General features: G+C 42.1%; 2 protein-coding genes and 1 long non-coding RNA gene across 9 annotated transcripts in view; all 3 read left to right on the top strand.

The window, feature by feature from the left end:
- The first annotated feature begins 168 nt into the window (after positions 1–168).
- LOC139560239 (uncharacterized) lies at positions 169–3,152 on the top strand. 2 transcript variants are annotated; one of them, XR_011671894.1, is made up of 4 exons: positions 169–953; positions 1,518–1,621; positions 2,055–2,559; positions 2,808–3,152. It is a non-coding gene; the product is annotated as an uncharacterized lncRNA (long non-coding RNA). The 2 variants fall into 2 exon arrangements; XR_011671893.1 differs by having other exon boundaries at positions 170–1,621.
- Positions 3,153–4,775: 1,623 nt separating this feature from the next.
- Positions 4,776–22,248, top strand: LOC139560471 (MAU2 chromatid cohesion factor homolog). Of its 3 annotated transcripts, none has more exons than XM_071377284.1 (19): positions 4,776–5,226; positions 5,458–5,475; positions 7,632–7,697; positions 8,101–8,196; positions 13,276–13,370; positions 13,524–13,551; positions 13,868–14,023; positions 17,598–17,744; positions 17,850–17,940; positions 18,098–18,201; positions 18,303–18,380; positions 18,540–18,614; positions 18,712–18,795; positions 18,890–18,939; positions 19,044–19,121; positions 19,303–19,414; positions 19,542–19,632; positions 19,715–19,842; positions 20,810–22,248. In XM_071377284.1, the coding sequence occupies exons 1-19, from the start codon at positions 4,993–4,995 to the stop codon at positions 20,885–20,887; spliced, it is 1,809 nt and encodes a 602-aa protein (XP_071233385.1). In that variant the 5' UTR covers positions 4,776–4,992; the 3' UTR covers positions 20,888–22,248. The 3 variants fall into 3 exon arrangements, with proteins under 3 accessions (XP_071233385.1, XP_071233386.1, XP_071233387.1); XM_071377285.1 differs by having other exon boundaries at positions 4,841–5,226; positions 13,871–14,023; positions 20,810–21,034; XM_071377286.1 differs by having other exon boundaries at positions 4,841–5,226; positions 18,540–18,605; positions 20,810–21,034.
- A 3,665-nt stretch (positions 22,249–25,913) lies between these two features.
- LOC139560469 (transcriptional repressor p66 alpha-like) overlaps positions 25,914–27,412 on the top strand; it is a 49,931-nt gene continuing 48,432 nt past the window's right edge. For 2 of the 4 annotated variants that reach the window (XM_071377282.1, XM_071377281.1), the window contains exon 1: positions 25,914–26,121. The gene's annotated coding sequence lies outside the window, so the exon portion shown is untranslated. The remainder of the gene's footprint in view (positions 26,122–27,412) is intronic. The other 2 variants (XM_071377280.1, XM_071377279.1) reach the window with 1 other exon arrangement.

Genomic DNA, 27,412 nt, shown 5'->3' with positions numbered 1-27,412 from the left:
AATTTTACTCGGATTAAATGTCAGGAATTGTGAAAAACTGAGTTCAAATGTATTTGGCTAAGGTGTATGTAAACTTCCGACTTCAACTGTATCTGTCACTTCAATGTTCAGTCTGTCCACGTTTTGCATACAAAACTCTTGAAAGTTGATCACTTTCGTGTCATTAACATCTTTAGATCCTGGAGGCACTGTTTGTGACATTATTTTCTGTTTCATGGCCCAAACTATGACTTTAGTAACTTGCACCTTCCATGGTGTTTGTATTTGCTGTGACTGACACTGCTCGTAGCAAGGGCGAGTGCAGTGGGATTGTGGGAAATGAAGTCAGTGGGAGGTGATGCATGCTTTACTACATAGTCCTTGCTTGGATGGTCTGTTTGAGGGGCTTTTGGTGGGAATTTCTTTGAGTCTTCTATGAATTTTGCAAGTAACTAAACATGCAACAAATATTGTAATTTACGAAAGCGGGCACACATAGTTAGTTATATAAAAAGTTAATATTATTTATGCAGATTCTAATCAATGTGCAACAAACAGTGCCAGGTCTTCCTTTATAGTTGATTAGCAAGTGTGTTAGTGATGGGCTGGAACAAAAGCCTGCACACCATGTAAACTCTTCAGGACCAGTGTTCTATACAGAGATGAAGTTCATGTATACATTTCATGTATGTATTATCCCTAATCTGATATTGTCCCTGGCCGCTGGGCAACCCCTCAACACCCCTTATCCGGGATCGGCCACAGGGTGGCGCCACTGGTCGTTTTAGGACGTTTTTAACTACGGACACCTGGGAGCCCAATGTAAATCAATGAGAAAGCACTGCAGAAAACGACAGAGTGGCTGCCTATTGTGACTCGCTTGTGGGCGTGCTGGCAGCAGATGGCAGCCTTTATCGGTTGTGCGTCAAGAATTCAGCATAGCAAGTTTGTATGAAAGTCTGGTTATTAAATGGGTAAATAGTTACATAGTAATATGCTATAAAACGCTCTGGTGACAAACAAACTTTGCTGCCCTGTTTGCAATCGTCCACATGGTTGAGAGAACCTTTTAAAGTAAATAAATACATTTCTAAAATGTAAAAAACAAACAAACAACGATGTAATATTAGCTAACTAAGTTACCTACAGTGCATGCTAACTCAAATGAGCTGCTAACTTAGCTAACTTAGTTACAGTAGCTATCTAGCCAACTTTACATACTGTAAAGATAGCTAGCTAAGTGAATTAAATATCACCAGCTACCTAACTTTATATTAGCTAGCTATCTTGATGTATTTATCACTGTAAAAAAACAAACTCCAAATGCATTTGTAGGTAACGTTAGCTAGCTAACAGCCATGGAGGAAGGTGAAACGATAGCAGCCCCAGCTGTCAAAGTGAGAGAGTAACGTTAGGTTATTCTGGATAGGGCAGGTACTTTTGTGTAGTTCCAGTCGCTAGAAGTGAGGACAAAGATAATAGTAACATAATATTCAGTGCGGTCTAATTTGAGTATAATGAAGTCTGTTTCTTGTGAGGTTTTCTGTCCTCAGATACAGAGAGCTGTGAAAGCCTGTCTGCAGATGAAGAGGTCCCAAGGAAGAGCAGTGGTTCTCAGTCCTGTTCCTGGGGACTCAAAAGGGTGCATATTTCAGTTTTTTGCCTTAGCACTGCACAGCTGATTCAAATGATATTTATGTGTTGATTTGTGATGCTGTCCTTGATATGATCCTGCTATTGTCACCTGCTATACATGCACGTGTGTGCACATGCATCAATCAATCCAATGTTATCATTGGGGCGACAGGTAGCGTAGTTGTTAGAGCATTGAGCCAGTTACCGAAAGGTTGCTGGATCAAATCCCCAAGCTGACAAGGTAAAAATCTGTCGTTCTGCCCCTAAACACTGTTCCCCGGTAGGCCGTCATTGTAAATAAGAATTTGTTCTTAACTGACTTGCCTAGTTAAAAAAATTTTTAATCATGATTTGTTATAAGGGATATTATACTTTAGTAATCCACAATGACCTGGTGATGTCAAAGTCTAGTAATGACATGATCTTCCATATTCCTACAGATACCTTGTAACTGGAGATTCCTTCAAAACGATTGCCTATAAGTTACCGTGTAGGGCACTGCAAGGTTGGGTGACCGGGGCCATTTTGGACTGCCTCCTGGAGGAATTCAGGCGTGTGAAGGCTACCTGTGTCCTGCATAACTTCATGACAATGGACACGAGGACCAGGAGGGGATCTGCAGCTCGCCACCATGTGCTAGAGGAGAAGTCTACTGCTCAGCAGGATGTTTCAAGGATGCGGTCCATCAACGCAGCAAAAGAGGCAATCCGTGTGTGGGAGATCTTCACCTCCTACTTCTTGAAAGAGGGTGCTGTACCCTGGCAACATCACTATGCACAACCAAAGGCTCTTTTAAGAGCCATCCACATTGCAATAAGAGTATTTACTTAGCTCCTTCACTTCATCCTCTCCCCTTCTCCCTAAATCCTCTAGGTTATATCAGCTGTACCGGTGAACCCCTCACGCATCTGAACTGACTACATAGAGGGCACAGCATGATCAGAGGTGAGAGGTCACATGGTGGGGTCAACAGGAAGTATTATTAAAGAGATGCTTTACATTGAAATAGAGACGCAGTAGTCCCAGAGTTAATGATCCAAGGTCAGTTTTGCATTTCAGCTCCTGATGATTATGATCACTGACAGTGTTACAATTTTTCAAAAAAACTGCAAACGAGCTATGAACCTCAGCTACCATAGCCAGTTGCCAACCCCCAGTCCCGTCATCACTCTCCATCTGTCTCTCGTTTGCAGATATGTTTTGATGTGAGGGAGGATGCCAACCCCCAGTCCCGTCATCGCCACCTCACCCGCTCTTAAGATGACCTTTGGGTCGACTGGGAGCCCAAGGCTGGTTAGGAGACACCACTAGAGACACTTATGTAATTGTGATGAACTGAGATAATATTAGGGGTAGCACTGTGTTTCTGTCTTTTACACCTCTCTCGCCACCTCATTTCTTCTTCTGTTTTTATAATGCACACCAGATGTGCATTGAAGTACAGATTGAACTTGCATTTATAATACATGTATAATACATTATGTATTTTTAACACTTGGATAATGAACTTCTTTCAATAAAGTGTTTCATGTTCTCTACTGGTTTAAATTAAGTCTCAATTTAAGTCTCATTTGATTAAATACTACACCTATTCTGTGTTTATCAGATCAATGCAGATTAAGGAAATTAGATATTGGGATTAACCGGTTTTAGAGTATTTACATGATGCATACAAAGTGTGTACTGTTTTTTAAAATTATATATATATGAATAACAAATCAGCCTTTAACTAGTTAAATCATGTTTCTAGTCTATTGCATAGTTACAATGTGTAACCATTGATGTCCCAGGACCAAGATTGGTAAACACTGTTGAAATGTATAATTGTAATACATACATGCAGACACAGAATCATTCAAAGACTGGAATTTGATACTCCTGGTATTGGATATGACTAAAATAATCTCAGACATTCATTCCTGAACTGCACCTTTATTTGCCAAAATAGAGTTACATGATCAGTGAATATATTAAATGTACAGGCTACAATGTGGGGATCCCATGCATGGTAATAACTACATGAATATACGACTTGCATCCTTGGCACAAAGTTATATTATATTCTACTCAATCCATAGGCTTCATTAATGTCATTCAAACTGTTTTGAAGGTGATACAACTGGCTATGATAGCTGAGATTCATAGCTAGGTTCTGAACTAATATGTATACTGTAACGACCCTGGGTTTATAAGCGCGGATATCGACTCTGCCGCGTGAGCATGCTTTTGCGGCATAGTCGATAGCGCGCTGGACTTCGGGCTAGGAGGTCGAGGGTTCGGGACCTGCTCCCTGCTGTTTCATCACAATACCAAACGTTTTAGAGTCCATACACAGATCGGCTACATAGCTACCTACATATCCGTAGGCATACCGGCATTTTTATCCTCCACTGAACAATAAGCAGGAAAATGTTATGTTACTTCATCTAGTTTGCTAAATCGCGATTTTCGTAAATTAACTTTGACAAGAAAATATGCATAATCGTTTGTCTCTATATTAACTAACATATTCCTCTCAAATGTACATTGTTTGCATGATTCGTTATGTCGTTATAATCACTTACATTGCTTCCATCCTAGTATTTTTGTCAGCCATCTTTGCTGAAGAAAGTCTCCAGCCTAGGGTCGCATAGCGTCAATTCGTCATGGAAACCATATTTTTCACCGCCCTCTCAGCTACGTCGAGGGCTGGGCCCTTGGATCCATTTGACCCAATCATCACCTGGTAACCCGCCCGGTCACCCTGTGCTCATATAGGCCCAACTCCGCGGATAATCTCTCCCTCCAGCAGGTGGTGTTTTTTTGTTGTTTCGCGCATCAAGCAATACGTTTTGTATGACGTCATTGAGTGTCGAAGTTGGGTCAACAAAAAAAAGAAACGGCTTATTTGCTACATGAGTTTTATTTCATCGAATATAAGTTTAATGCTTAATTTGTTACGAGAGTACTGCTGTAGGACACGTGACTTCCAGGAAAATTTGAGAAAAAACACTATCGGAGTTGTCTCGAGATAGTTATGCATATTCATGTCATGAGGCTAGTAGCATAGCGACTCTCTCCATTGAATACAGGCGGTTGACGTCAACCCTTACCGAATAATTAAAAAGGTATTAGAATAATGAGATGTGTCCACCAATCCAAAGTCAAAGAAATGATAAGCTGGACAGCCCGCTTTGTGGATAACGACCCCCCACTGTTAGGGCGGAGAGAAATGCATCTTGTCAGTATATCCATAATCTTTGTCAATGACAGTTTACCCAATTTAACCACAACATTCAGAAGTCAGAGAGCATAACCGATCCTAGTTCAGTGCCCTGGACCAAACTATCGCTGAACAGCGGCAGTCGTGTGATAGCGACTGTTGCTTTTGTTAGCAAAATGGCGACAAGCGGAGATGCTCCGGAATCTTGGTATCTGGCTCTGCTCGGCTTTGCGGAACATTTTCGTACCTCAAGTCCCCCCAAGATCCGTCTCTGCGTCCACTGTCTGCAGGCGGTGTTTCAGTTTAAACCGCCACAGAGGGTCGAAGCCCGAACTCATCTCCAACTGGGCTCGGTACTCTACCACCACACCAAGAACACCGAACTCGCCCGGAGCCACTTGGAGAAAGCGGTGAGCATTCCCTAGGAAACTTCGTGGATATTGTGGAGGGGAGAGTAAGGCCGCAGTTATGGCAAAGCGGTCTGTGTGTTGCAGATCAGAAAAGTGAACCAACGTTGTTGATTTCATCAGTGAGAATATTACATTATCGCGTGACAGCTTACATTAATTGTTAGGACATCAACATTCCATGTACAAAACGGATAATTGAAACTAACTTTCGCACTCTGTTTTCTTCCACAGTGGTTCATATCACAACAAGTATCCTTTTGCATTATAATGGTTTCGTGTGTGAGAGTATGCATCTAACTCAGTAGTTCTCAAACGTCTCCTCGGGGGACGCCCCAGCCGTTCCATTTTTTCGATCTATTCCGGAACTAGAACAGCAGATTCAACTTGTTAATTAATCATCAAACCCTTGAAAAAGTGAATCAGGTGAACTAGTTCAGGGCTACAACAAAATAGTGAAACATCTGGGGTTCCCCGAGGAGGGGATAGACTGTTTATATGGTTGTTGTTGCGAGCCACTTAGTCAGTATTTACACAACGATGCTTATTATCTCAGGGATGTGCAACTCCAGTCCTGGGGGGCCTGACTTATGTCACACTTTTCCCCAGCTAACACAGCTGACTTCAATAATCAACTAATCATGATTTTCAGTTTAGAATGCAAATAGTTTAATCGGCTGTGTTTGCTAGGGATGGGGAAATGGTGTCACGCCGTACTTTCATGGTTCATGTTGCGTAAAATGCTGCCACCACTTCCGCACTGAGTTCTTGAAAAGACAAGGCTGAGAAACAAGGGACTTTTTGGTAGTTCGAGGCCCGGGGTTTCGAATATGGAGGACGAGGAAGGGAGGTTGATAGGCGTTAAATACAAAAATGAAAAACCGTATTTTGGAAAAGTTGAATAAACAAAGGGGGAAAAACCTGGTACAAGAGAGGCGGTTGAGAGGGAGAAGTACAAAAATGTGAAATCATGCTACAGTAGTTCAGAAGGTGGCACTGACAAGAGGAAGATGGGGGCAGGGTCAAGGGAACAAGGACAAACCCTGGGGAAAGAATAGATGGGTGTACAAAAATGGAAACCATACTTTAGTAGCTCAGAAAGTGAAACTGATGAGTGACATGGAGTTTAAAGGAGTTGGAAGAGAGCGAGGATAATGTTTAAAAAAATAAATAATGGAGGATTTGGAGCTGCAAGGGTTTGAGGTTGATGTCTGTGAAGAAAGAAAAGGATGACAAGGATGATTCTGGCCCAGTGGGAGCGAGATTGTTGGAGAGATCCTTGCCTTCTGGCTGATTACATATGTGGTGTTAGGTTGGGTGGAAAGGAGTTTGGGGACTGAGTCAGTGAAAGGAACTCGAGGTGGACTTGCGCTGTTTAAAAAAATAAATAAAACGTTTTATTCTGTCCAGAGGGAACGGGCGCTTTTCACCACGCGCCTAGGGACAACTGTGACTTGCTTTGCTCTCTGGAGCACGGAGTGGAGCGTTTTTAAAAGGATTGATACCTGGGGTAGTGTTAAGAAGGATCAACTGAAATGGAAGATTCCCGGCGTCTGATACCCGCCGTGTAGTGCGACGCAGACTCCGTGGGGAGTGTGGTGAAACAGAAGACACTGATGTGAGAAGTGTGCAGTCCGTGCATGAGACAACGGAATGTGTCGTATCGGTGGGAAAAGGTGTGTGTTAACTGTAGGGGTACCCATTGGGCTGGAGATCAGAAGTGTCCTGTGAGAGAGGGGCAGGTTGATGTTGCCAGGATCAGAGTATTACAGAAGTTGTCGTATGCTGAGCTAGTGAAGAGAGTAGTAGAGGAAGATGGGTTCAGGGCGAGGGATCCTAGGAGGATCCCTGTGAGTAGGCCGAGACCAATAGAGTGATAGGAATAACATGCTTCAGAAAGGTTGGTTTCTTCCCTTTCAAAGCCATGGTTTATCAACTGTAGCGCTGCAATGGAACGTAAAATCACAGGAAATAGATGTGGTGAGAACTGCAGAGATGCATACTTGGGGGAACAAGATTTTACTGCAGAAGAGTTACAAGGTGTGTTAAACGATAGTGTCCCGTCCTCCAATGCAATTTTTCTTCTCTTTTCCCTGGCCTTTTTCCCTTCACAAAGTTGAATGCATGAACACACTCCAGAAGAGTAGGTGGAAACACAGGGCTAAGTAAGAAAAATGTAAACTGGCCTCATAATCCAATACAGTAGGTTGAGGTGTATGCACCTCTCGGTTGCAATCCGCCAATACAAATTTAAAGAAGGGTCTCCAGGGGAGGTTTGCTAACCACTGATCTAACGGGAGAAGTGTTGACCATGCTTTCAATTATTTATGTCTTTAATCTTCATTGATCGTAATGTTGTTGTGCAGATTGCAGAGAAACGTTTTTTTCCCCTTTACAAATAATACCAGATCCCTCAGTTTGAAGATGTCAAATTTGAGGCTGCAAGTCTTCTGTCAGAGCTCTATTGCCAACAGGTAAGTGAAGTGTTGCTATCCTTGGCACCCTGTGGCCTTCCTTCACCTTGCACTAGGCCATTTCCTGCATTTCAACAGTTCTGTTCACATGTTTGTATTTGCAATTTGGTTTGTTCTCCTTTCTGTAGTCATTCAACCTTTTTTCAAGACAATGTCATACTCGTGTCAAAATGTCATACTCATTCATTTTACTTTTTGGCTGTTATGTCATCACAAAATATGCTTGATCAGTAATCCTTGCATTGTCTTTTCCCTCATTGAGCTGCTTTTGCATGTAAGTGAACTCTGAAACTAAGATAAAGTAGCATATGGCAGTTTGTTTAGAAAACACTTCTGATTGACTTAAATGATTGTAGGTTTTTGTATTGTAGTAAAAGGTATTTTATCCCTGGTCTTTTTTTAGAATCTGGTTGACTCTGCAAAGCCCTTGCTGCGGAAGGCCATCCAGATCTCCCAGCAAACTCCCTACTGGCACTGCAGATTGCTCTTCCAACTGGCGGTACGTCAACCTAACAACTAAATCTGTAACTTTTGAAATAACCTCTATTTAGTGCCTTCAGAAATTATTCACACCCCTTGACTTATTCCACATTTTGTTGTTACAGCCTGAATTCAAAATGGATTAAAACAATATCGCACATCTACATACACTTCCCCATAATTTTTTTAAAATGTTTGCTAATTTATAGAAAATTAAATACAGGTCTCATGTTAGAACCACCTTTGGCAGCTGTTACAGCTGTGAGTCTTTCTGGGTAAGTCTTTAAGAGCTTTGGACACCTGGATTGTATAATATTTGCAAAATATAGCTCTGTCAAGTTGTTTTTTGATCTTTGCTTGACAGCCATTTTCAAGTCTTGCCATAGATTTTCAAGTAGATTTAACTAGGTCACTCAGGAACATTCAATGTTGTCTTAGTAAGCAACTCCTTGTGTTTTAGGTTATTGACCTGCTGAAAGGTGAATTTGTCTCACAGTGTCTGCTGGAAAGCTGACTGAACCAGATTTTCCTCTAGGATTTTGCCTGTGTTTAGCGCTATTCTGTTTATTTTTATCCCAAAACACTCGCTAGTCCTTGCCGATGACAAGCATACCCATAACATAATGCAGCCACCACCGTGCTTGAAAATCTGAAGTGGTAGTCAGTGATGTCGTATTGGATTTGCCTCAAACATAACGCTTTGTATTCAGGACATGAAGTTAATTTCTATGCCACATTTTTTTTTTCTCTCTACAGTTTTATACCAAACAAATGCAACATATAAAGTGTTGGTTTCATGAGCTGAAATAAAAGATCCCTGAAATTTTCCATATGCACAAAAAGCTTATTTCTCTCAAATTTTGTGCACAAGGCTTCCGGTTTAGCATGTGGCCATCCTTAAGACACATTGTATCTGTTGCACTGATTGAAGACTCCATGAGTCAGGAAAGTTCTGTTTTACGGTTATGGGGTTTTCTGTTGACCTACTTTACTCTTTTGTGAACACAATTTCAAATGTATACACCGACGCTGCACAAATGTTAACCTGCTATCTCCATTCGCTGGGGAAAGGAGACATTGGGTTTGGATAGGAGGGGAAGGCAAGGGGAGTGACCTTTGGTCGTTTTTTTAATTGATTTTTTTCGTCAGTTTTCTCTTATCTTTGCAAATGCTTGGTCTGTTCACACATTTTTTTCAATATTTTAGATGGCTAACAACGCTGATAATAGTAATATTGGAATAGGTAGGCCTAATCCTATAAAGTTTTTATCTTGGAATACTAAGACAATGCATAATCTTGTCAAGGGTCTTCTCCCATTTGGGAAAAGCTAAAAGCAAAGGTGATATTTTTACAAGAGACCCATTTACGCGTTAAAGATCACTCGAGGCTACAAAACTCCAGGTTCAGTCAGGTTTTCCACTCAGACTTTAACTCCATAGCCGGAGGGGTTGCAATTTTGGTTAGTAAAATCATATATTTCTCTACTACTAATGTTATTTCAGACACCATTATTTTTCTCCCATTGAGTATTTCTTTATTGATCGTAAGTTACTTCCAAATGTCACCTCTTCTGAATATTTACCCATTGTAATTTCTGACCATGGACCTTTAGCCTTTCGACATAGTCCTATCAGGACAAACTCGTACCTCTCTCTGGAGATTCAATTATCTTCTCCTGTCTGATGCAGACTTCTGTAACGTTATCTCCACTTCTATTGATCATTTTATTTTCTTCTAATCATACAAGCTCAATCTCTCATTCTCTTTTATGGGAATGACTTAAGGCCTTATTTTTCTCATTTAAACAAAACACAGGAAGCTAAACTAGAATAACTCTAGAGCCATCCTTGACTTAGACCACCAAAATGCCTTGACGCCATCTCCAGAGCTATATAAGCAACGGTTGAACTTACAATCTGAATTCAATCTCTTGTCCACCACAGAAGCAGAACGGTTACTATTGCGTTCACGTGGTACCTACGATGAGCATGGCGACAGGGCAAGTCGTCTGCTCGCACACCAATTTAAAACGCTGCACTTCTACCCGTCTGATTCCCCAAATTAAAGATTCCTCTCATAGCTTGATTTCTGACACTACGGGGATCAATGACACCTTCAAATGTTTATTCCTCCCTGGCCTGTATATGTCTAAATTTCTATCAGATACTGCCAATATGACAAAATTTCTGGCTGAACTGGAGATGACCTTGATTCTCCTCTCAGCCTTAAAGTTAGTTTATCAAGTCGATGCAGAGGAGTAAGGCTCCAGGGCCTGATGGGTTTCCAACTGAGTTCTTTAAGAAATTCTATACCAAGTTAGCCCCTTGACTTTTGCCTATGTATAATGAATCACCTTAACGTGGCTCACTGGCTCACTGCCACCTACCCTAACACAGGCTTCAATAGCGCTTCCCCTTAAAGGGAAAGACCCTACTTCCTGTTCTTCATTTAGGCACCTAAGCCTCAATGTGGATGTAAAGGTGCTGGCAAAAGGATAGAGGGGTCTGGAAGTAAGTAGTCTTACCAGGACTCTTATCACAGGAAAAAACAGTTTTATAAAGGAAAAATATTAATTTAATATTTGGATGCTGTTTAACATTATTTATGTTAAACAAATCTCCAAACTCCCATGAGGTGGTAAACTCCCTAGACGCAGAAAGGCATTCAACAGAATTGAATGGGAGTACCTATTTGCTGTTCTTAAAAAAATGTGGATCAATCCTGCAGCGCTCCAGCAGACAGACTTGCCTTTTCAGTTTAAGCTCTCTGGTCTCATACCTTGGAGTGAACTTAACTTGTTCATTTCATTCCCTTTTTTTCTGCAAACTTTGCTCTCCTGCTTACGCAAATGAAATCGGATTTTCAGAGATGGGGTAGCTTACCACTATCACTTATAGGACGGGTTGATGCTGTAAAAATGAACAGTTTACTCAAAATCCTTTTATCTATTTCAATCTGTCCCATTTGTTTTTATATAAAGAATTTAAAAATATATAAATATTTTTTAAGTCAATCAGGCTGTTTCCACATTTATCTGGGGAGGAAAGGTACCCAGAGTTAGATCTTTACTTCAGAGATGCAAGTTTAGTGGAGGGCTGGCACTAACCAATTTTTTTACACTATTACTGGGCAGCCAACTTTCAGTAATTTGCCATTCTGGTTACAAGCTCCAGATACCCAATGGTGCCACCTAGAGGCACATTCTTGTATTTCTGCTTCTCTTTGTGCTTTACTCTGCTCTTACCTCCCAGCATCCCCCTCTCGCTATACTGGCAATCCTGTAGTGCTTTCCACACTTAAGATTTGGTACCAGTTTCGACAGCATTTTAAATTCTCCTCTGCATCTACTATGGGCCTTATTGATAAGAGTCACGTATTCTCCGCTTCCCAAATAGATAATACCAGTGAGAGAAAGCATTAAGTCCTTCCAAGACTTTTATATGTAAATTACATTTTTCTAGTTTTCCTAACCTGGCCTCTAAATACTCTATGCCTCCATCTCACTTTTCCCGTTACCATCAAATTAGGCATTGTCTCCTCGCAATTTTCTGGCTTCCTTGCTCTACCCCCTTGCCAACCCTGGGATGGTTTATTGACTCTATTACCTCGACAGAGAGCAGTCATTTCTCAGATGTATCTGTGTATTATGTCATTGGACACAAACACCACCAACAACTAAATCTGCTTGGGTATGGGAAATGGGTGTTGAATTTACACAGGAGTGGTGGGATGAAGCTATTGATAGTGTGCTCCACTACATCTTGTGCTCACTCACCTTGGCCTCATACAATTTAAGGTTTTACATAGTGCATCCATCCACCTGACAGGTGTGGCAGATCAAGAAGCTGATTAAACAGCATGATCATTACACAGGTGCACCTTGTGCTGGGGACAATAAAAGGCCACTCTAAAATGTGCAGTTTAATCACACAACACAATGCCACAGATGTCTGAAGTTTTGAGAGAGCGCGCAATTGGCATGCTGACTGCAGGAATGTCCACCAGAGCTGCTGCCAGAGAATTACATTTTCAATTCTCTACCATAAGCCGCCTCCGTCGTTTTAGAATTTGGAAGTACGTCCAACAGGCCTCACAACAGCAGACCACGTGTAACCACGCCAGCCCAGGACCTCAACATCCAGCTTCTGCAACTCTGGGATCATCTGAGACCAGCCGCCCGGACAGCTGATGAAACTTAGGAGTATTTCTGTCTGTAATAAAGCCCTTTTGTGAGAAACTCATTCTGATTGGCTGGGCCTGACTCCCCAGTCGGCCAAGTCAAGTGAAATCCATAGATTAGGGCCTAATTTATTTATTTTAATTGACTGATTTCTTTATATGAACTGTAAGTCAGTAAAATAGTTTTTAATTTTATTTCAGTATACTTTAGTGCCTTATTGCAAACAGGATGCATGTTTTGGATTTTTTTTCTTCTGTCATTTAGCTTAGTATTGTGGAGTAACTACAATGTTGTTGATCCATCCTCAGTTTTCACCTATCACAACCATTAAACTCTTACTGTGTTAAAATCACCAAAATCACTCATGGTGAAATCCCTGAGCGGTTTCCTTCCTCTCCGGCAACTGCGTTAGGAAGCACACCTGTATTTTTATAGTGACTGGGTGTATTGACACACCATCCAAAGTGGAATTAATAACTTCACCATGCTCAAAGGGATATTCAATGTCTAATATTTCTACCAATGGGTTCCCTTCTTTGCACGGCATTGGAAAACCTCCTTGGTCTTTGGTTGAATATTTTTGAAATTCACTGCTCAACTTAGGTACCATACAGATAATTGTATGTGCAGGGTACAGAGATGAGGTAGTCATTGATAAAATAATGTCAAACATTATTGTACACAGTGATTCCATGTGACTTGTTTAGCAAATTGACTCCTGAACATGTTTAGGCTTGCCATAACAAATGGGTTGAATCCAGTGACACAATCTAAATTTGAAAACATTTTAAATTCATGCTGTAACACAACAAAATGTGGAACATGTAAAGGGGTGTGAATACTTTCTGAAGGAACTGTACTTTATATATGGCTCATTTAGTTACTTTGCTCAATGGTCCTGTTTTTCTTCCCCTCAGCAACTGCACACGCTGGAGAAGGATCTAGTGTCAGCCTGTGACCTCCTGGGGGTCGGGGCAGAGTATGCCCGGGTAGTGGGCTCCGAGTACACCAGGTAGTGTATCATGGTACAACACAAGTTGAACCATTTGAGCAGTTCTCGTCATGTCCGTACATTTGTCAAGGTGTTGTTTTACTGCTCTGATGACTAGTGTTGTAGTCTGGTTATACGATGTTACTGAACCTTGTTTTCTATCCGCCCACACAGAGCCCTCTTTCTTTTGAGTAAAGGAATGGTAAGTTGAGAAACATACTGATCATCTCAAGATTCTCTCATGATGATGAATTCAAATGAAGTAATGATCATTTTTATGACAAATTCAATATTAAATTCTGCTGGAGGCACTTGGAACATTGCTTCCTGAACTGTTTTAATGAAAGTCTCGATGCCCACCTAATAAACAAAACAAATGTTATGTTGTGGTGTTTAATTAAAGGGATAATCCACCCCAATCCACAAATTCCTAAGATTAACAATGTTAAATAACACAATGTTCCCATTTTTTTGTTTTTTAAGAAAAGTGAAATGTCACCCTGTGTGTTTGTCTAAAGCTGCTGCTGATGGAGAGGAAGCTTGGGGAGGTGCACCCACTGCTGACTCTGTGTGGGACCATCGTGGAGAACTGGCAGGGAAACCCCATCCAGAAGGAGTCCCTCAGGGTGTTCTTCCTGGTGCTGCAGGTCACACACTACCTGGATGCTGGACAGGTACAGAATCAGTATCGCCTTTTATTCGCCAAGAACATTTACACATACCAGGATAGACATATATATATACAGTGGGGAGAACAAGTATTTGATACACTGCCGATTTTGCAGGTTTTCCTACTTACAAAGCATGTAGAGGTCTGTCATTTTTATCATAGGTACACTTCAACTGTGAGAGACGGAATCTAAAACAAAAGTCCAGAAAATCACATTGTATGATTTTTAAGTAATTAATTTGCATTTTATTGCATGACATAAGTATTTGATCACCTACCAACCAGTAAGAATTCCGGCTCTCACAGACCTGTTAGTTTTTCTTTAAGAAGCCCTCCTGTTCTCCACTCATTACCTGTATTAACTGCACCTGTTTGAACTCGTTACCTGTATAAAAGACACCTGTCCACACACTCAATCAAACAGACTCCAACCTCTCCACAATGGCCAAGACCAGAGAGCTGTGTAAGGACATCAGGGATAAATTGTAGACCTGTACAAGGCTGGGATGGGCTACAGGACAATAGGCAAGCAGCTTGATGAGAAGGCAACAACTGTTGGCACAATTATTAGAAAATGGAAGAAGTTCAAGATGACGGTCAATCACCCTCGGTCTATGGCTCCATGCAAGATCTCACCTCGTGGGGCATCAATGATCATGAGGAATGTGAGGGATCAGCCCAGAACTACACGGCAGGACCTGGTCAATGACCTGAAGAGAGCTGGGACCACAGTCTCAAAGAAAACCATTAGTAACACACTACGCCGTCATGGATTAAAATCCTGCAGCGCACGCAAGGTCCCCCTGCTCAAGCCAGCGCATGTCCAGGCCCGTCTGAAGTTTGCCAATGACCATCTGGATGATCCAGAGGAGGAATGGGAGAAGGTCATGTGGTCTGATGAGACAAAAATAGAGCTTTTTGCTCTAAACTCCACTCGCCGTGTTTGGAGGAATAGAAGGATGAGTACAACCCCAAGAACACCATCCCAACCGTGAAGCATGGAGGTGGAAACATCATTCTTTGGGGATGCTTTTCTGCAAAGGGGACAGGACGACTGCACCGTATTGAGGGGAGGATGGATGGGGCCATGTATCGCGAGATCTACACCAACAACCTCCTTCCCTCAGTAAGAGCATTGAAGATGGGTCGTGGCTGGGTCTTCCAGCATGACAACGACCCGAAACACACAGCCAGGGCAACTAAGGAGTGGCTCCGTAAGAAGCATCTCAAGGTCCTGGAGTGGCCTAGCCAGTCTCCAGACCTGAACCCAATAGAAAATCTTTGGAGGGAGCCGAAAGTCCGTATTGCCCAGCGACAGCCCCGAAACCTGAAGGATCTGGAGAAGGTCTGTATGGAGGAGTGGGCCAAAATCCCTGCTGCAGTGTGTGCAAACCTGGTCAAGAACTACAGGAAACGTATGATCTCTGTAATTGCAAACTAAGGTTTCTGTACCAAATATTAAGTTCTGCTTTTCTGATGTATCAAATACTTATGTCATGCAATAAAATGCAAATTAATTACTTAAAAATCATACAATGTGATTTTCTGGATTTTTGTTTTAGATTCCGTCTCTCACAGTTGAAGTGTACCTATGATAAAAATGACAGACCTCTACATGCTTTGTAAGTAGGAAAACCTGCAAAATCATCAGTGTATCAAATACTTGTTCTCCCCACTGTATATACAGTTGAAGTCAGACGTTTACATACTTTAGCCAAATACATTTACACTCAGTTTTTCCTGGTAAAAATTTGCTGTCTTAGGTCAGTTAGGATCACCACTTTATTTTCAGAATGTGAATTGTCAGAATAATTGTAGTGATTTATTTCAGCTTTTATTTCTTTCATCACATTCCCAGTGGGTCAGAAGTTTACATACACTCAATTAGTATTTGGTAGCATTGCTTTTTAAATTGTTGAATTTGGGTCAAATGTTTCGGGTAGCCTTCTACAAGCTTCCCACAATAAGTTGGGTGAATTTTGGCCCATTCCTCCTGACAGAGCTGGTGTAACTGAGTCAGGTTTGTAGGCCTTCTTGCTCACACACGCTTTTTCAGTTCTGCCCACAAAATTTTTGTAGGATTGAGATTAGGGCTTTGTGATGTCCACTCCAATACTTTGACTTTGTTGTCCATAAGCCATTTTGCCACAACTTTGGAAGTATGCTTGGGGTCATTGTCCATTTGGAAGACCCATTTGCGACCAAGGTTTAACTTCCTGACTGATGTCTTGAGATGCTGCTTCAATATATCCACATACTTTTCTTTCCTCATGATGCCATCTATTTTGTGAAGTGCACCAGTCCCTCCTGCAGCAAAGCACCCCCACAACATGATGCTGCCACCCCCGTGCTTCACGGTTGGGATGGTATTCTTCGGCTTGCAAGCTTCCCCCTTTTTCCTCCAAACATAACGATGGTCATTATGGCCAAACAGTTCTATTTTTGTTTCATCAGACCAGAGGACATTTCTCCAAAAAGCATGAGGTTTGTCCCCATGTGCAGTTGCAAGCCGTAGTCTGGCTTTTTTATGTTGGTTTTGGAGCATTGGCTTCTTCCTTGCTGAGCAGCCTTTCAGGTTATGTCGATATAGGACTTGTTTAACTGTGGATATAGATACTTTTGTACCTGTTTCCTCCAGCATCTTCACAATGTCCTTTGCTGCTGTTCTGGGATTGATTGCACTTTTCGCACCAAAGTACGTTCATCTCTAGGAGACAGAACGTGTCTCCTTCCTGAGCGGTATGACGGCTGCGTTGTCCCATGGTGTTTATACTTGCGTACATTTGTTTGTACAGATACCTTCATGCGTTTGGAAATTGCTCCCAATGATGAACCAGACTTGTGAAGGTCTACAAAAAAAATGGCTGATTTCTTTTGATTTTTCCATGATGTCAAGCAAAGAGGCACTGAGTTTGAAGGTAGGCCTTGAAATACATCCACAGGTACACCTCCAATTGACTCAAATGATGTCAATTAGCCAATCAGAAGCTTCTAAAGCCATGACAACATTTTCAGAAATTTTCCAAGATGTTTAAAGGCACAGTCAACTTAGTGTATGGAAACTTCTGACCCACTGGAATTGTGATACAGTGAAATAATAGTCTGTAAACAATTGTTGGAAAAATGACTTGTGTCATGCACAAAGTAGATGTCCTAACCAACTTGCCAAAACCATAGTTTGTTATCAAGAAATGTGTGGAGTGGTTGAAAAACGAGTTTTAATGACTCCAACCTAAGTGTATGTAAACTTCCGACTTCAACTGTGTGTGTATGTGTGATATATATGACAGGAATTCACACTCTAGATACAGTAGCTATATACACTTAACAGGCAGGGTATGGCCTGAGTAATCATCGCGAAGGCCTGCGTTCTGTATTTGAGTGTGGTCACTGGTATCAAAATATAAGGGCCTGTTATTGAAACCTGTTTGAAATGGGACTTAATCAACACGACAGGAACCAGGAGCAATAAGCACGCAGAGATTAAGTCATGCAACGCTCAGGCATTGTTTCATACGTAGCCCCACTTGTAAAAGTACATAACTGATGTGATGAATGCATTTCATTTGGGCTGATAGGTGAAGAGTGTGAAGCCGTGTCTGAAGCAGCTGCAGCAGTGCATCCAGACCATCTCTACACTCCACGACGATGAGATCCTACCCAGCAACCCTGCCGACCTGTTCCACTGGCTGCCCAAGGAGCACATGTGTGTCCTCGTCTACCTGGTGGGATACAGACACGGCGCATGACCTTTGACCTCTACGGGTCATATTGTTGTCACTACATAGGTTAAAAAAAGGGGTGTAACTTTTTTTTCTTCTTTTTCACAGGTGACGGTCATGCACTCCATGCAAGCAGGCTACCTGGAGAAGGCCCAGAAATACACAGACAAAGCACTCATGCAGCTGGAAAAGCTCAAAAGTAAGTCAATGGAATCCTCGCCAGAGAATTACATATAGAGGTAATTTAATAGGATCTCTGTGATCCTCTGAACCATACCCTCAACAGCTCCCAGTGCTTTTTTCTTCTTCAGCAGCAGCAGTAGTAGTATTCATGTGTTTGTTGTTGTGTTTTCTAGTGCTGGACTCCAGCCCCATCCTCTCCACATTCCAAGTCATCCTACTGGAGCACATCATCATGTGTCGACTCGTCACTGGTCACAAGGCCACGGCACTGCAGGAGGTATGGAACTAGCTTAACATGCACATTCATTCGTGTATACAGACAGTTGGACTGAAGCGCACATGACCTGCTTGATTTTTTTCATCTTCCCCTATTCTCAGATCTCTCAGGTGTGTCAGCTGTGCGCTCAGTCCCCAAGGTTGTTCACCAACCACGCATCCCAGCTACACACCCTGCTAGTGAGTATCAGTGATTATAATATTTTGTACATTTTTCAAGCCTTTTAATGTGATTTCTTATATCTATACGTTATAAATGAAATGGACAGGTAGTAATTTTGTCCTGATTTTCTATGATGTACCAATCACATCCCTTATCACGCTTGTGGTCTGTTCCAGGGTCTGTACTGCATCTCCGTGAACTGCATGGATAACGCAGAGGCGCAGTTCACTGCTGCCCTGCGGGTGAGTGACGTGAGTGTGTCTAAGATACCTATTGGCAAAATTTGAGTGACCTCTTCATTTTATATTTCTTGTTGTGTTTACTGAAATACTAGTTTCACTCTTCCAGCTGACGACGCACCAGGAGCTGTGGGCCTTCATCGTGACCAACTTGGCCAGCGTCTACATCAGGGAAGGCAACAGGCACCAGGAGGTCAGAGGGCATCGGCTGTATTCAGAATCGCAGGGTTGTTGTGATGAATGGCACTTCTTGACTTGGGTCTAACGTCCTTTTTTTGTTGTAACAGCTTTATAGCCTGTTGGAGAGGATAAACCCAGATCACAACTTCCCTGTCAGGTAAGAGAATGTGTTGTATATGTTTGTCTATGTATTTTGGTAGCTCCAAGTGCAATCTTGCGATGTTTGAGTCTAAATGGACTCCTTTGCCCCTCCCGTCCCAGCTCTCATTGTCTGCGAGCAGCAGCCTTCTACATCCGTGGACTCCTCTCCTTCTTCCAGGGACGATACAATGAGGCCAAGTAAGTTCACCTATGACTTACCAGACATTGTAGCAACAATTTGTTTATGTTTCCAATACATGACATACAAATAATGTCCTCAACGAACACACTTTGAATCCCTGCTCAGTTGGAAAGAAAGCCTAAGAGCACAACTGTGAAGCCTAAACAAAGAAATGTGCGTACGACTGTGTCCCGTTAGGCGGTTCCTGAGGGAGACTCTGAAGATGTCCAATGCTGAAGACCTGAATCGTCTGACCGCATGCTCTCTGGTCCTACTGGGCCATATCTTCTACGTGCTGGGGAACCACCGGGTGAGATCACATCACAGGGCACTCCGGGGTTTTATAGCAGTGTTTCCCAGACCACATAATGCCTCAGAGCAATGCTAGGAGGTGTGATTCAATCTGAACCATGCATTTGGTGCTGTGTTTCTTCCAGGAGAGCAACAACATGGTTGTTCCAGCTATGCAGTTGGCCAGCAAGATCCCTGACATGTCAGTCCAGCTCTGGTCCTCAGCTCTGCTTAAGGGTAAGACAACGTCTGTCTGTCTGTGTGTGTGTGTGTGTGTGTGTGTGGTACTGACTGGGAATGTGTGTTTTCCTCCCTGTAGATCTAAACAAGGCGTGTGGGAACACGATAGATGCCCACGAGGCGGCTCAGATGCACCAGAACTTCTCCCAGCAGCTCCTGCAGGACCACATCGCTGCCTGCAGTCTCCCTGAGCACAACCTCATCAGTGTAAGGATCCATCAATCAAGCTATCAATATGTGTATATAATTAATGCACAGCCTTCTAAAGCATGACTTCATTAGGATAAGAACTCATCAATCGATATCAGTTAGTCATCATACATCAATATTTTTGTACTGCACCATGGTGAATATTTATCCACCCACAATGTCCAACATATACACTACCGGTCAACAGTTTTAGAACACCTACTCATTCAAGGGTTTTTCTTTATTTGTACTATTTTCTACATTGTAGAATAATAGTGAAGACATCAAAACTATGAAATAACACATGGAATCATGTAGTAATCAAAAAAGTGTTAAACAAATCAAAATGTATTTTATATTTGAGATTCTTCAAATAGCCACCCTTTGCCTTGATGACAGTCAGATAGCGCTTGATGGTTTTTGCAGCTGCACTTGAAGATACTTTAAAAGTTCTTGAAATGTTCCGTATTGACTGACCTTCATGTCTTAAAGTAATGGACTGTTTCTCTTTTCTTATTTGAGCTGTTCTTGCCATAATATGGACTTGGTATTTCACCAAATAGAGCAGTCTTCTGTATACCACCCCTACCATGTCACAACACAACTGATTGGCTCAAACGCATTAAGAATGAAAGAAATTCCACAAATTAACATTTAACAAGGCACACCTGTTAATTGAAATGCATTCCAGGTGACTACCTCATGAAGCTGGTTGAGAGAATGCCAAGTGTGCAAAGGGTGGCAACTTTGAAGAATCTCAAATATAAACTCTATTTTGATTTAACACTTTTTGGGGTTACTACATGACTCCATAAGTGTTACTTCATAGTTTTGATGTATTCACTATTATTCTACAATGTAGAACATAGTCAAAATAAAAACCCTTAAATGAGTAGGCGTTCTAAAACTTTTGACCAGTAACGTACATGCACAGCTAAAGGAATTAATGTGAGACAGTGAGCTGATGGACTGAGTGTTGTTGCAGTGGACGGATGGACCACCTCCAGTGGGCCAGTTCCAGGCACAGAACGGACCCACTACCAGCCTGGCCAGCCTGCTCTGAGCACCACCACGCCATGAAAGGATGAGAGATGAAGGGACAGGATGAGAGAGGAAGGGACAAGTAGGAGGATAGAGCAGTGAAGGGAAAGAAAAGAAGAGGGAGACTCGTATGCTGCTGATCTGCATACAGCCTGGATGCCGGTCTGTTTGAACATTGTTGTTACCATGCCAACGAGAAGTGCTAACTAATGCTGAAATGGAATACTACAGAGAGAGAGAGAGAACCTCAGACTGCCACTGGACACTTAATGAAAGTAGAGTACCTTATAGAGTTGAAACCTCACATCTAATCTTTTTTTCTCTCAAGTTTTTACTGATATCCACATGGCAGTCAAAGCTAGCTTTTTGGTCTAGCTGGTGGTGTGTATGGTTGACTTTGAATTGCGGACAACAAGGGTTCCGTAGGTTTTTACACACAGAGAGAAAAGACACTGCCTGTAGCCCACGCTCAAAGCAGAACAATAAACCAGTGAGAAGACAGTCACTGGAGAACTTAAAATAATTGTTAGGCCCTACACAACAACAGTCCTAGTGGGCAATAAAGGCATTGGATTGGGTGAATATTTTAATGTTGTTTTTACTCCAAATTTTAATGGCAACAGTGTTGGCACCCCCCTTCTTTCTTTTTTGCGTCTAAAAAGTTTTGTCCCCCTGAGCTCTACTACAGTACACATTGCAACCGGAGGGGGGCACTGCATAGTCATATTTGAGAAACCTGTTGGTGAAATGGCAAAGTATTTTATGGAACAGTTTTTAAATGGTGATATGTTTTTCAAGAATACCACAATTCTTATTCACTGTGTAATTATGTGAAAGTCACTTTTTTTTTTTGTATGGTGTATCACAATGCAGACTCTTGATTTTCGCAGCCTTACAAACCATTTTGCAACGACACCTATGTGTTGTAAATATTTAACAATTTATTTTACCAAATGAATCATTTATTAGATTTTGTAAAGTTTAACTATTTATATACCAGGTTTGACAATATATCAGTTTCACTTTTCTTTCTTTTTGCAGATATGTTTTTGTAATATGGCATGTAAACATTTAGACTTTTTCCCCGTTGTGTATTTTGATGTTTATGAATGATTTAAACATGTAAAGGCTAGGTTTGGTCAGTTGTGAATCAAAATGCTCAAGTCTATTTATCAAGTCTATTTTATACTATGGAATTATTAGAGGTTGGTTATTTTCAACACATCAAGAAAAGTTTCGAATAGAATTGCTAAAGGAAATAGTTATTTTGCATCCACTTTAAAAAAAATAAAAATAATAATGTTTATGCTGATCTGAACACTCCAACATACAAATGTTACCTTCAACTTTTCTTTTGAGACCAAATAAATTGGCTATTACAGAGTGTTGGTCCTGATTGGAGACAACAGATCATCTAACAGCTCTGTTCAACCCATGTAACAGACACCTTGACCCCAATCCTATGAGAATTGGCTATACACGACACTTAAAATGCTAATTTTCACATTTATGCTTGAGGGCACATTTATGCCCACAATGTAGGCTGGAAGAGATGTGTGGAAATGGCTGAAGGTCAGGCAATGGTACTTTGAAAGAAACTATTAAGAACATCGTTTCTGCATTGGAAATTTCTCTCCCCGCTATACCCCTTCCTGAGAGAATGGTAAAACCAAAGGTCTAATTGTGTGTAGTGACCAAGGTTTGAATTACACATTTAAAAAATTGTTGGCCAGACCAATGTTCACATTCTTAACATTTTTGGAGGTTTCCATGTTTAATATTGTGAAGATTATGGGAGAGCCCAGCCCTTCCGTGGTCTTGATTTTTGTCCTCCAGATATTGATCAAACCTAAATGAATAATGATGCGAACAGAAGGAAGTGTATAGAAGTCCCAGTGGCCCTGTCCCAGTGTGGTGTGCGGTCTGTATCTGAGGTTGTTGTACACAGAATTCTAATTCTTATTCCATATGAAACTAGTCTTACCTTGACTCGGTGTCCTTCATTCCTCAACCTCTTCTCCTCCAATGTGTTTTGAGAAGGTTGAGGAATCAATGAAAGACATTTGAGATTTATTCAATGGTTGCTACCACAGGGACATTAGAAGTTGGTAGAAGTCCAAATTCATATTATCATCCCCTAATGGATTGGGCATTGGTCCAGTAACCCGCAGTGAATGGTCGCTGGTTGGAATACCCGAGCCATCAAGGTGAAAAATCTGTCGGTGTCTTCGAGCGAGGCACTTAACCCTAATTTGCTCCAGTGGCGCCATACTACTATGGCTAGGGTTGTGGTGGCATACACTGATCCTACATCTGTAGTTAGAGGCATCTTCTACCTCGAGCGGACATGAGCCAGTTATGGATATCGGTCCTTCAGAGACTCAGTCACATCATTCTCTTTGTCTGATTTGCAGAGCCGAGACTGTGACACCGCAGCGTAAGGTAGAAAGTGCACTTAACCACAGGCCTAGGATCTGACTACCCTACCCCTGATCTAAATCTTAACTGTTAGGGAGATGACAAGATATCTGAACCTGTGTCAGAGTGTAGAGGCCACTTCTACCCCCTCAGACAGCTCTACTGAAAGGGCAGGAGAAAAACACAAATACCCCCACATAGAATCTGCTTCATCTCAATGCACATGTTTACCCTCCAATGGTTTTTGAAAGACGAGAGTGAAAAGAGATGAGCTTGGGAAGAGAAAGAAAGAAGGGGAGGGGGGAGAGATTCAAAGACTGTTGTGAGTGTGATACTAGCCATTTATACTTATTAGGTAATAGGTGTCTTAGCAAAGCTATGAGGAGGAAGCCACTTCCTGCCAAATAGTGAGTGGGGCTGATCGTGACTGGGACAGCTACTTTGTGCTTTGTTATAGTACTTCATGGGAATTAAGTTGAAGCTGTCATGTTGTTACTGGTGGCCATTACCTCATGCAGGGAGAGTAGAGAAGCCACAGTGCTGACCAGGCCACAGTGAAAGAAACGCAGTGTGAATCTGAAATTAGGACGTGGTTCTGTGTTCTTATCGATTGATCATTATAATGTGTTGTGGTTGATGTATATGTAGCAGAGAGCATTCATTCACATTTTCACGTCTTTATGAAAGACGCATAATGAATGTGGTCTGTTTTCTCACTAATGCTTACTGTAAATAGAGAAACAAAACAGGGAGTTAGAGAGCGAGAAGAGGGAGTCAGGGAATGTAAGGGGACTTATAAAAGGGGGCCATGGCATGAACAAACTTACATCACAAGCACAACACTTCCATTGTATTACTACATTTACAAACTTACAAGTGTATGGGAAATAAAGTCGTACGATAGGACAGCAGGTAGCTTAGCGGTTAAGGGCGTTGGGACAGTAACCGAACGGTCACTGGTCCGAATCTGTCGATTTGCCCTTGAGCAAGCCATTTAATGCTAACTGCTCCTGTAAGTCGCTCTGGATAAGATGATCTGCTAAATGACAAAAAATGTAATGACACAGTAGTGCTAGGAGGAGGGCTGAGAGTGTTATAGAAACCCAGTTGCTGTCTGAAGAGAGTGGTATTCAGTCTTCGATGGATGGGTCGCTTCTCGGACTGCAGTAGGTAGTTTCTCACTGAGAGACCAGAACAAAGAAACAACCTGAATGTCTGCAGTAGTCTTCTATAGTAATATCCTACTCTTTGCTCCTAGTCCTGGGGGGCTGTAGGCTTTTGTCTCAGCCTAATGCTACATAGATAAATCCCACCATTAAGTACTCTACGCAGACGGAGTGTCATAGCACACACAATTGCCTCAAGGACTATGATGCTGGTTGTTCACGAGAAAGGAAAGACCAGGCAAACAGAGATGGCAGAGTGGAGAGGTCTGACATCATTCAGGCAAAGGGAGAACGGCCCCATTCACTGCATTATAAACAAGCAACAGGGCTTTACTCTGACACTAGCAGACACAGGAAGTGAAGAGATGATAGAGATGTGTGTAGTAACTTAGGGCCAAGATAAGACTACCCTGCAGCTTACAGGATATATCAGGGGCCTTTTGTTCTCCAGGTATGAGTTAGCCATAGGCACAGCCTAATCTATAACGTCTATTACATTTACGTTTGAGTCATTTAGCAGACGCTCTTATCCAGAGCGATTTACAGGAGCAACTAGGGTTAAGTGCCTTGCTCAAGGGTACACAGATTTTTCACCTAGTCGGCTCAGGGATTCAAACCAGCAACCTTTTGGTTACAGGTCCAATGCTCTTAAGCGCTAGGCTACCTGATGCCTTCATTAAGGAGGGGAAACACAAAACTGACCTCAGATCAGTGTTTATGGCAACTTCATCCTGCTCCTCCTTTTTGTGTCTTTTGGGATGAACAGCAGGACAGTTAGCTGATAAAGCATTCACTTTGAATTTCCCTTTTTGAGTATCCCTCTCCCGGTCCCCCTGCTCTTTGGTGTATCTATCTCACCACTTCACCCCCCTGAGTACTTTGGAGTAGGATGAAGTTGACACTGGTCTAAGGTCAGTATGGTTAGCATTTGGGCAGAGCAAGGTAAACTAAGCTGATCCAATATCTGTTTGTAGAGGAAACCTAAAAACTCACATCTCCCCACTTCCCTCTCACACAGAGCATGCATTTAGGTGAGCTGTGGTCATTTCCCATTTGGAGATGAACTAGATTAGAAGACTGAAATTGAACATTACACCAAGGGTGGGGTCTCAATCATACATGCCCAAGGGCAGGCTATTCACGATGGTATGATATTGCTGATGTAGAGACAGTTTGCTTCTGTTTTATATTCTGACCTGCTATGAAGAGAGAAGGGGATATGGCCTCGATCACTGTGCATGTGAATAGGGCTCCTCAGACCCATGCCTATGGCAACTGATCTGGGATCAGTTCTACCTATTAAAGTTCTGACTATGGCCATTGTAAGCTCAAAAGCTAGTCGGATCCTGTTACAGGTATTGAAGGCAAGAATCAACCACAAGACCTAGGGACCCTGGCATGTTGGTGCTGCTTTGCCCCTTGATGGTCAGTGGTTATAGATATGCACTGGGTTCCCCTGGCGTGTTGAAGGGCGCATGCCCGCTGCGGTGACGCCGCAGCTCCATGTGTGTTGAGAAGCGCATTATTTGGCAACAGAGGCGGTAGCGGGGAGGGCAGAAAAGATACAGGGTATACCCTGAATTTTAAAAAATACATCGAATAATTGCAGCAGATTGTCACCCTAAATACCTTGGACGAAGCGCAGTCGACGGATCGCTGTCGAATCGACCGAGTAAGTTGATTGAGATGTTCCGAAGTTTTTTGGGGGAAGTGGATTGAGGGAAGCCTTTTATTTGGACTTATCGAGAGCCAGCTCCTCTTCCTCCACCTATCTGTGACGATAGAGAAACTGATGGGCTGTTGAAAAGTAGCACTTCTCCGCAGAATGAAAGCGCTACGGTTGGGAACGGGCTTCATACGTTTATAGACGTTGCATCTCCAGGCTTTATTGTTATGTCCACACATAGTTTGACAACATTTCGTATTTTAATTTCACTTCGCCAATATAATTTTAGAATGGGCTTGATCGAACAGAGACTGTCAATCTGGATTGTCGTGGACTGGGAGTTCAAATTATTTTTAGAGCAGCACTTTGTTACATGGCTAGTTACTTAGTTATCTTTTTTGTCAACCCAGGTAGATGGCTTGCCAGTGTGAATATTCATTATCACGAACTACTTAACACATGTAATACGTTATACTATTATTTAAGTAGAAAGCGAATACATTTAGCAGGCTTTGGAGTTTACATTTTCCTCTGGGCACATTCTCCCCAACGAAGGCAAGCTAGCCCTAGCTAACGTCCTAGTAGCTACTTGTTTCTTTTACGCCTGCTACGTTAGGTTAGTAAGTTACTTGATTGGCTTTATCATAGGTCCGGGTACCTGGTTGTTGTTTATTTTGTCATACAAAAAAACGTCGCTACCATAGCTCAATTTGAGCTTTTCATGTAACTTAAATGCACCAAGTTGTGGTTTCGTGAACTGCGTGTTGGTGTTTCACTTTTTGGGGCAAATAACTGGACAGGTACTGGTAGCTAGTAACGTTAAGATAGCAAGGTGGCCAATAATAATTCATTGGTGTTATTTATGCTAGCTGGCAGCTAGGTTATTTTCATGGTTGCGCGATTTATAAACATGTTGTGGTCGAACGTGACGCCGGTCAGAATACAGCGTGGGCTGTGTTTAGTTTTTAAAGGGGGGAGTTTGCGTGTTCGTGAATTTTGATGGTTAATGTGGGTTTGACGGTGGCGTAATGGTGGACGGTGCCTTGGTCTGAGCCCCTGCCCTAGTCGTGGCACTTAACCCTACAGGCTGCCAGTGTTCTACTGTATCAAAATAGTCCTTGGTAATCTTCCTACTTCTGCAACGACCATGGTCTTCCTCCTCTTAAAGCTGAACGCACACACATTTACACAAACTCACACACACTTTCTCTCCTGCCTAGCGGTATGAGTCGGCTGATGCAGTGCAAAAGTAGCTGAGCCAGTCACTGTATTGTAAGGCATGCACAGATTCAGTGAG

Source organism: Salvelinus alpinus, chromosome 30, assembly GCF_045679555.1.
Source record: "Salvelinus alpinus chromosome 30, SLU_Salpinus.1, whole genome shotgun sequence".
Lineage (NCBI taxonomy): Eukaryota > Metazoa > Chordata > Actinopteri > Salmoniformes > Salmonidae > Salvelinus > Salvelinus alpinus.
The sequence above is the reverse complement of the archived record's forward strand: the minus strand, read 5'-3'. Positions and strand labels throughout refer to the sequence as shown.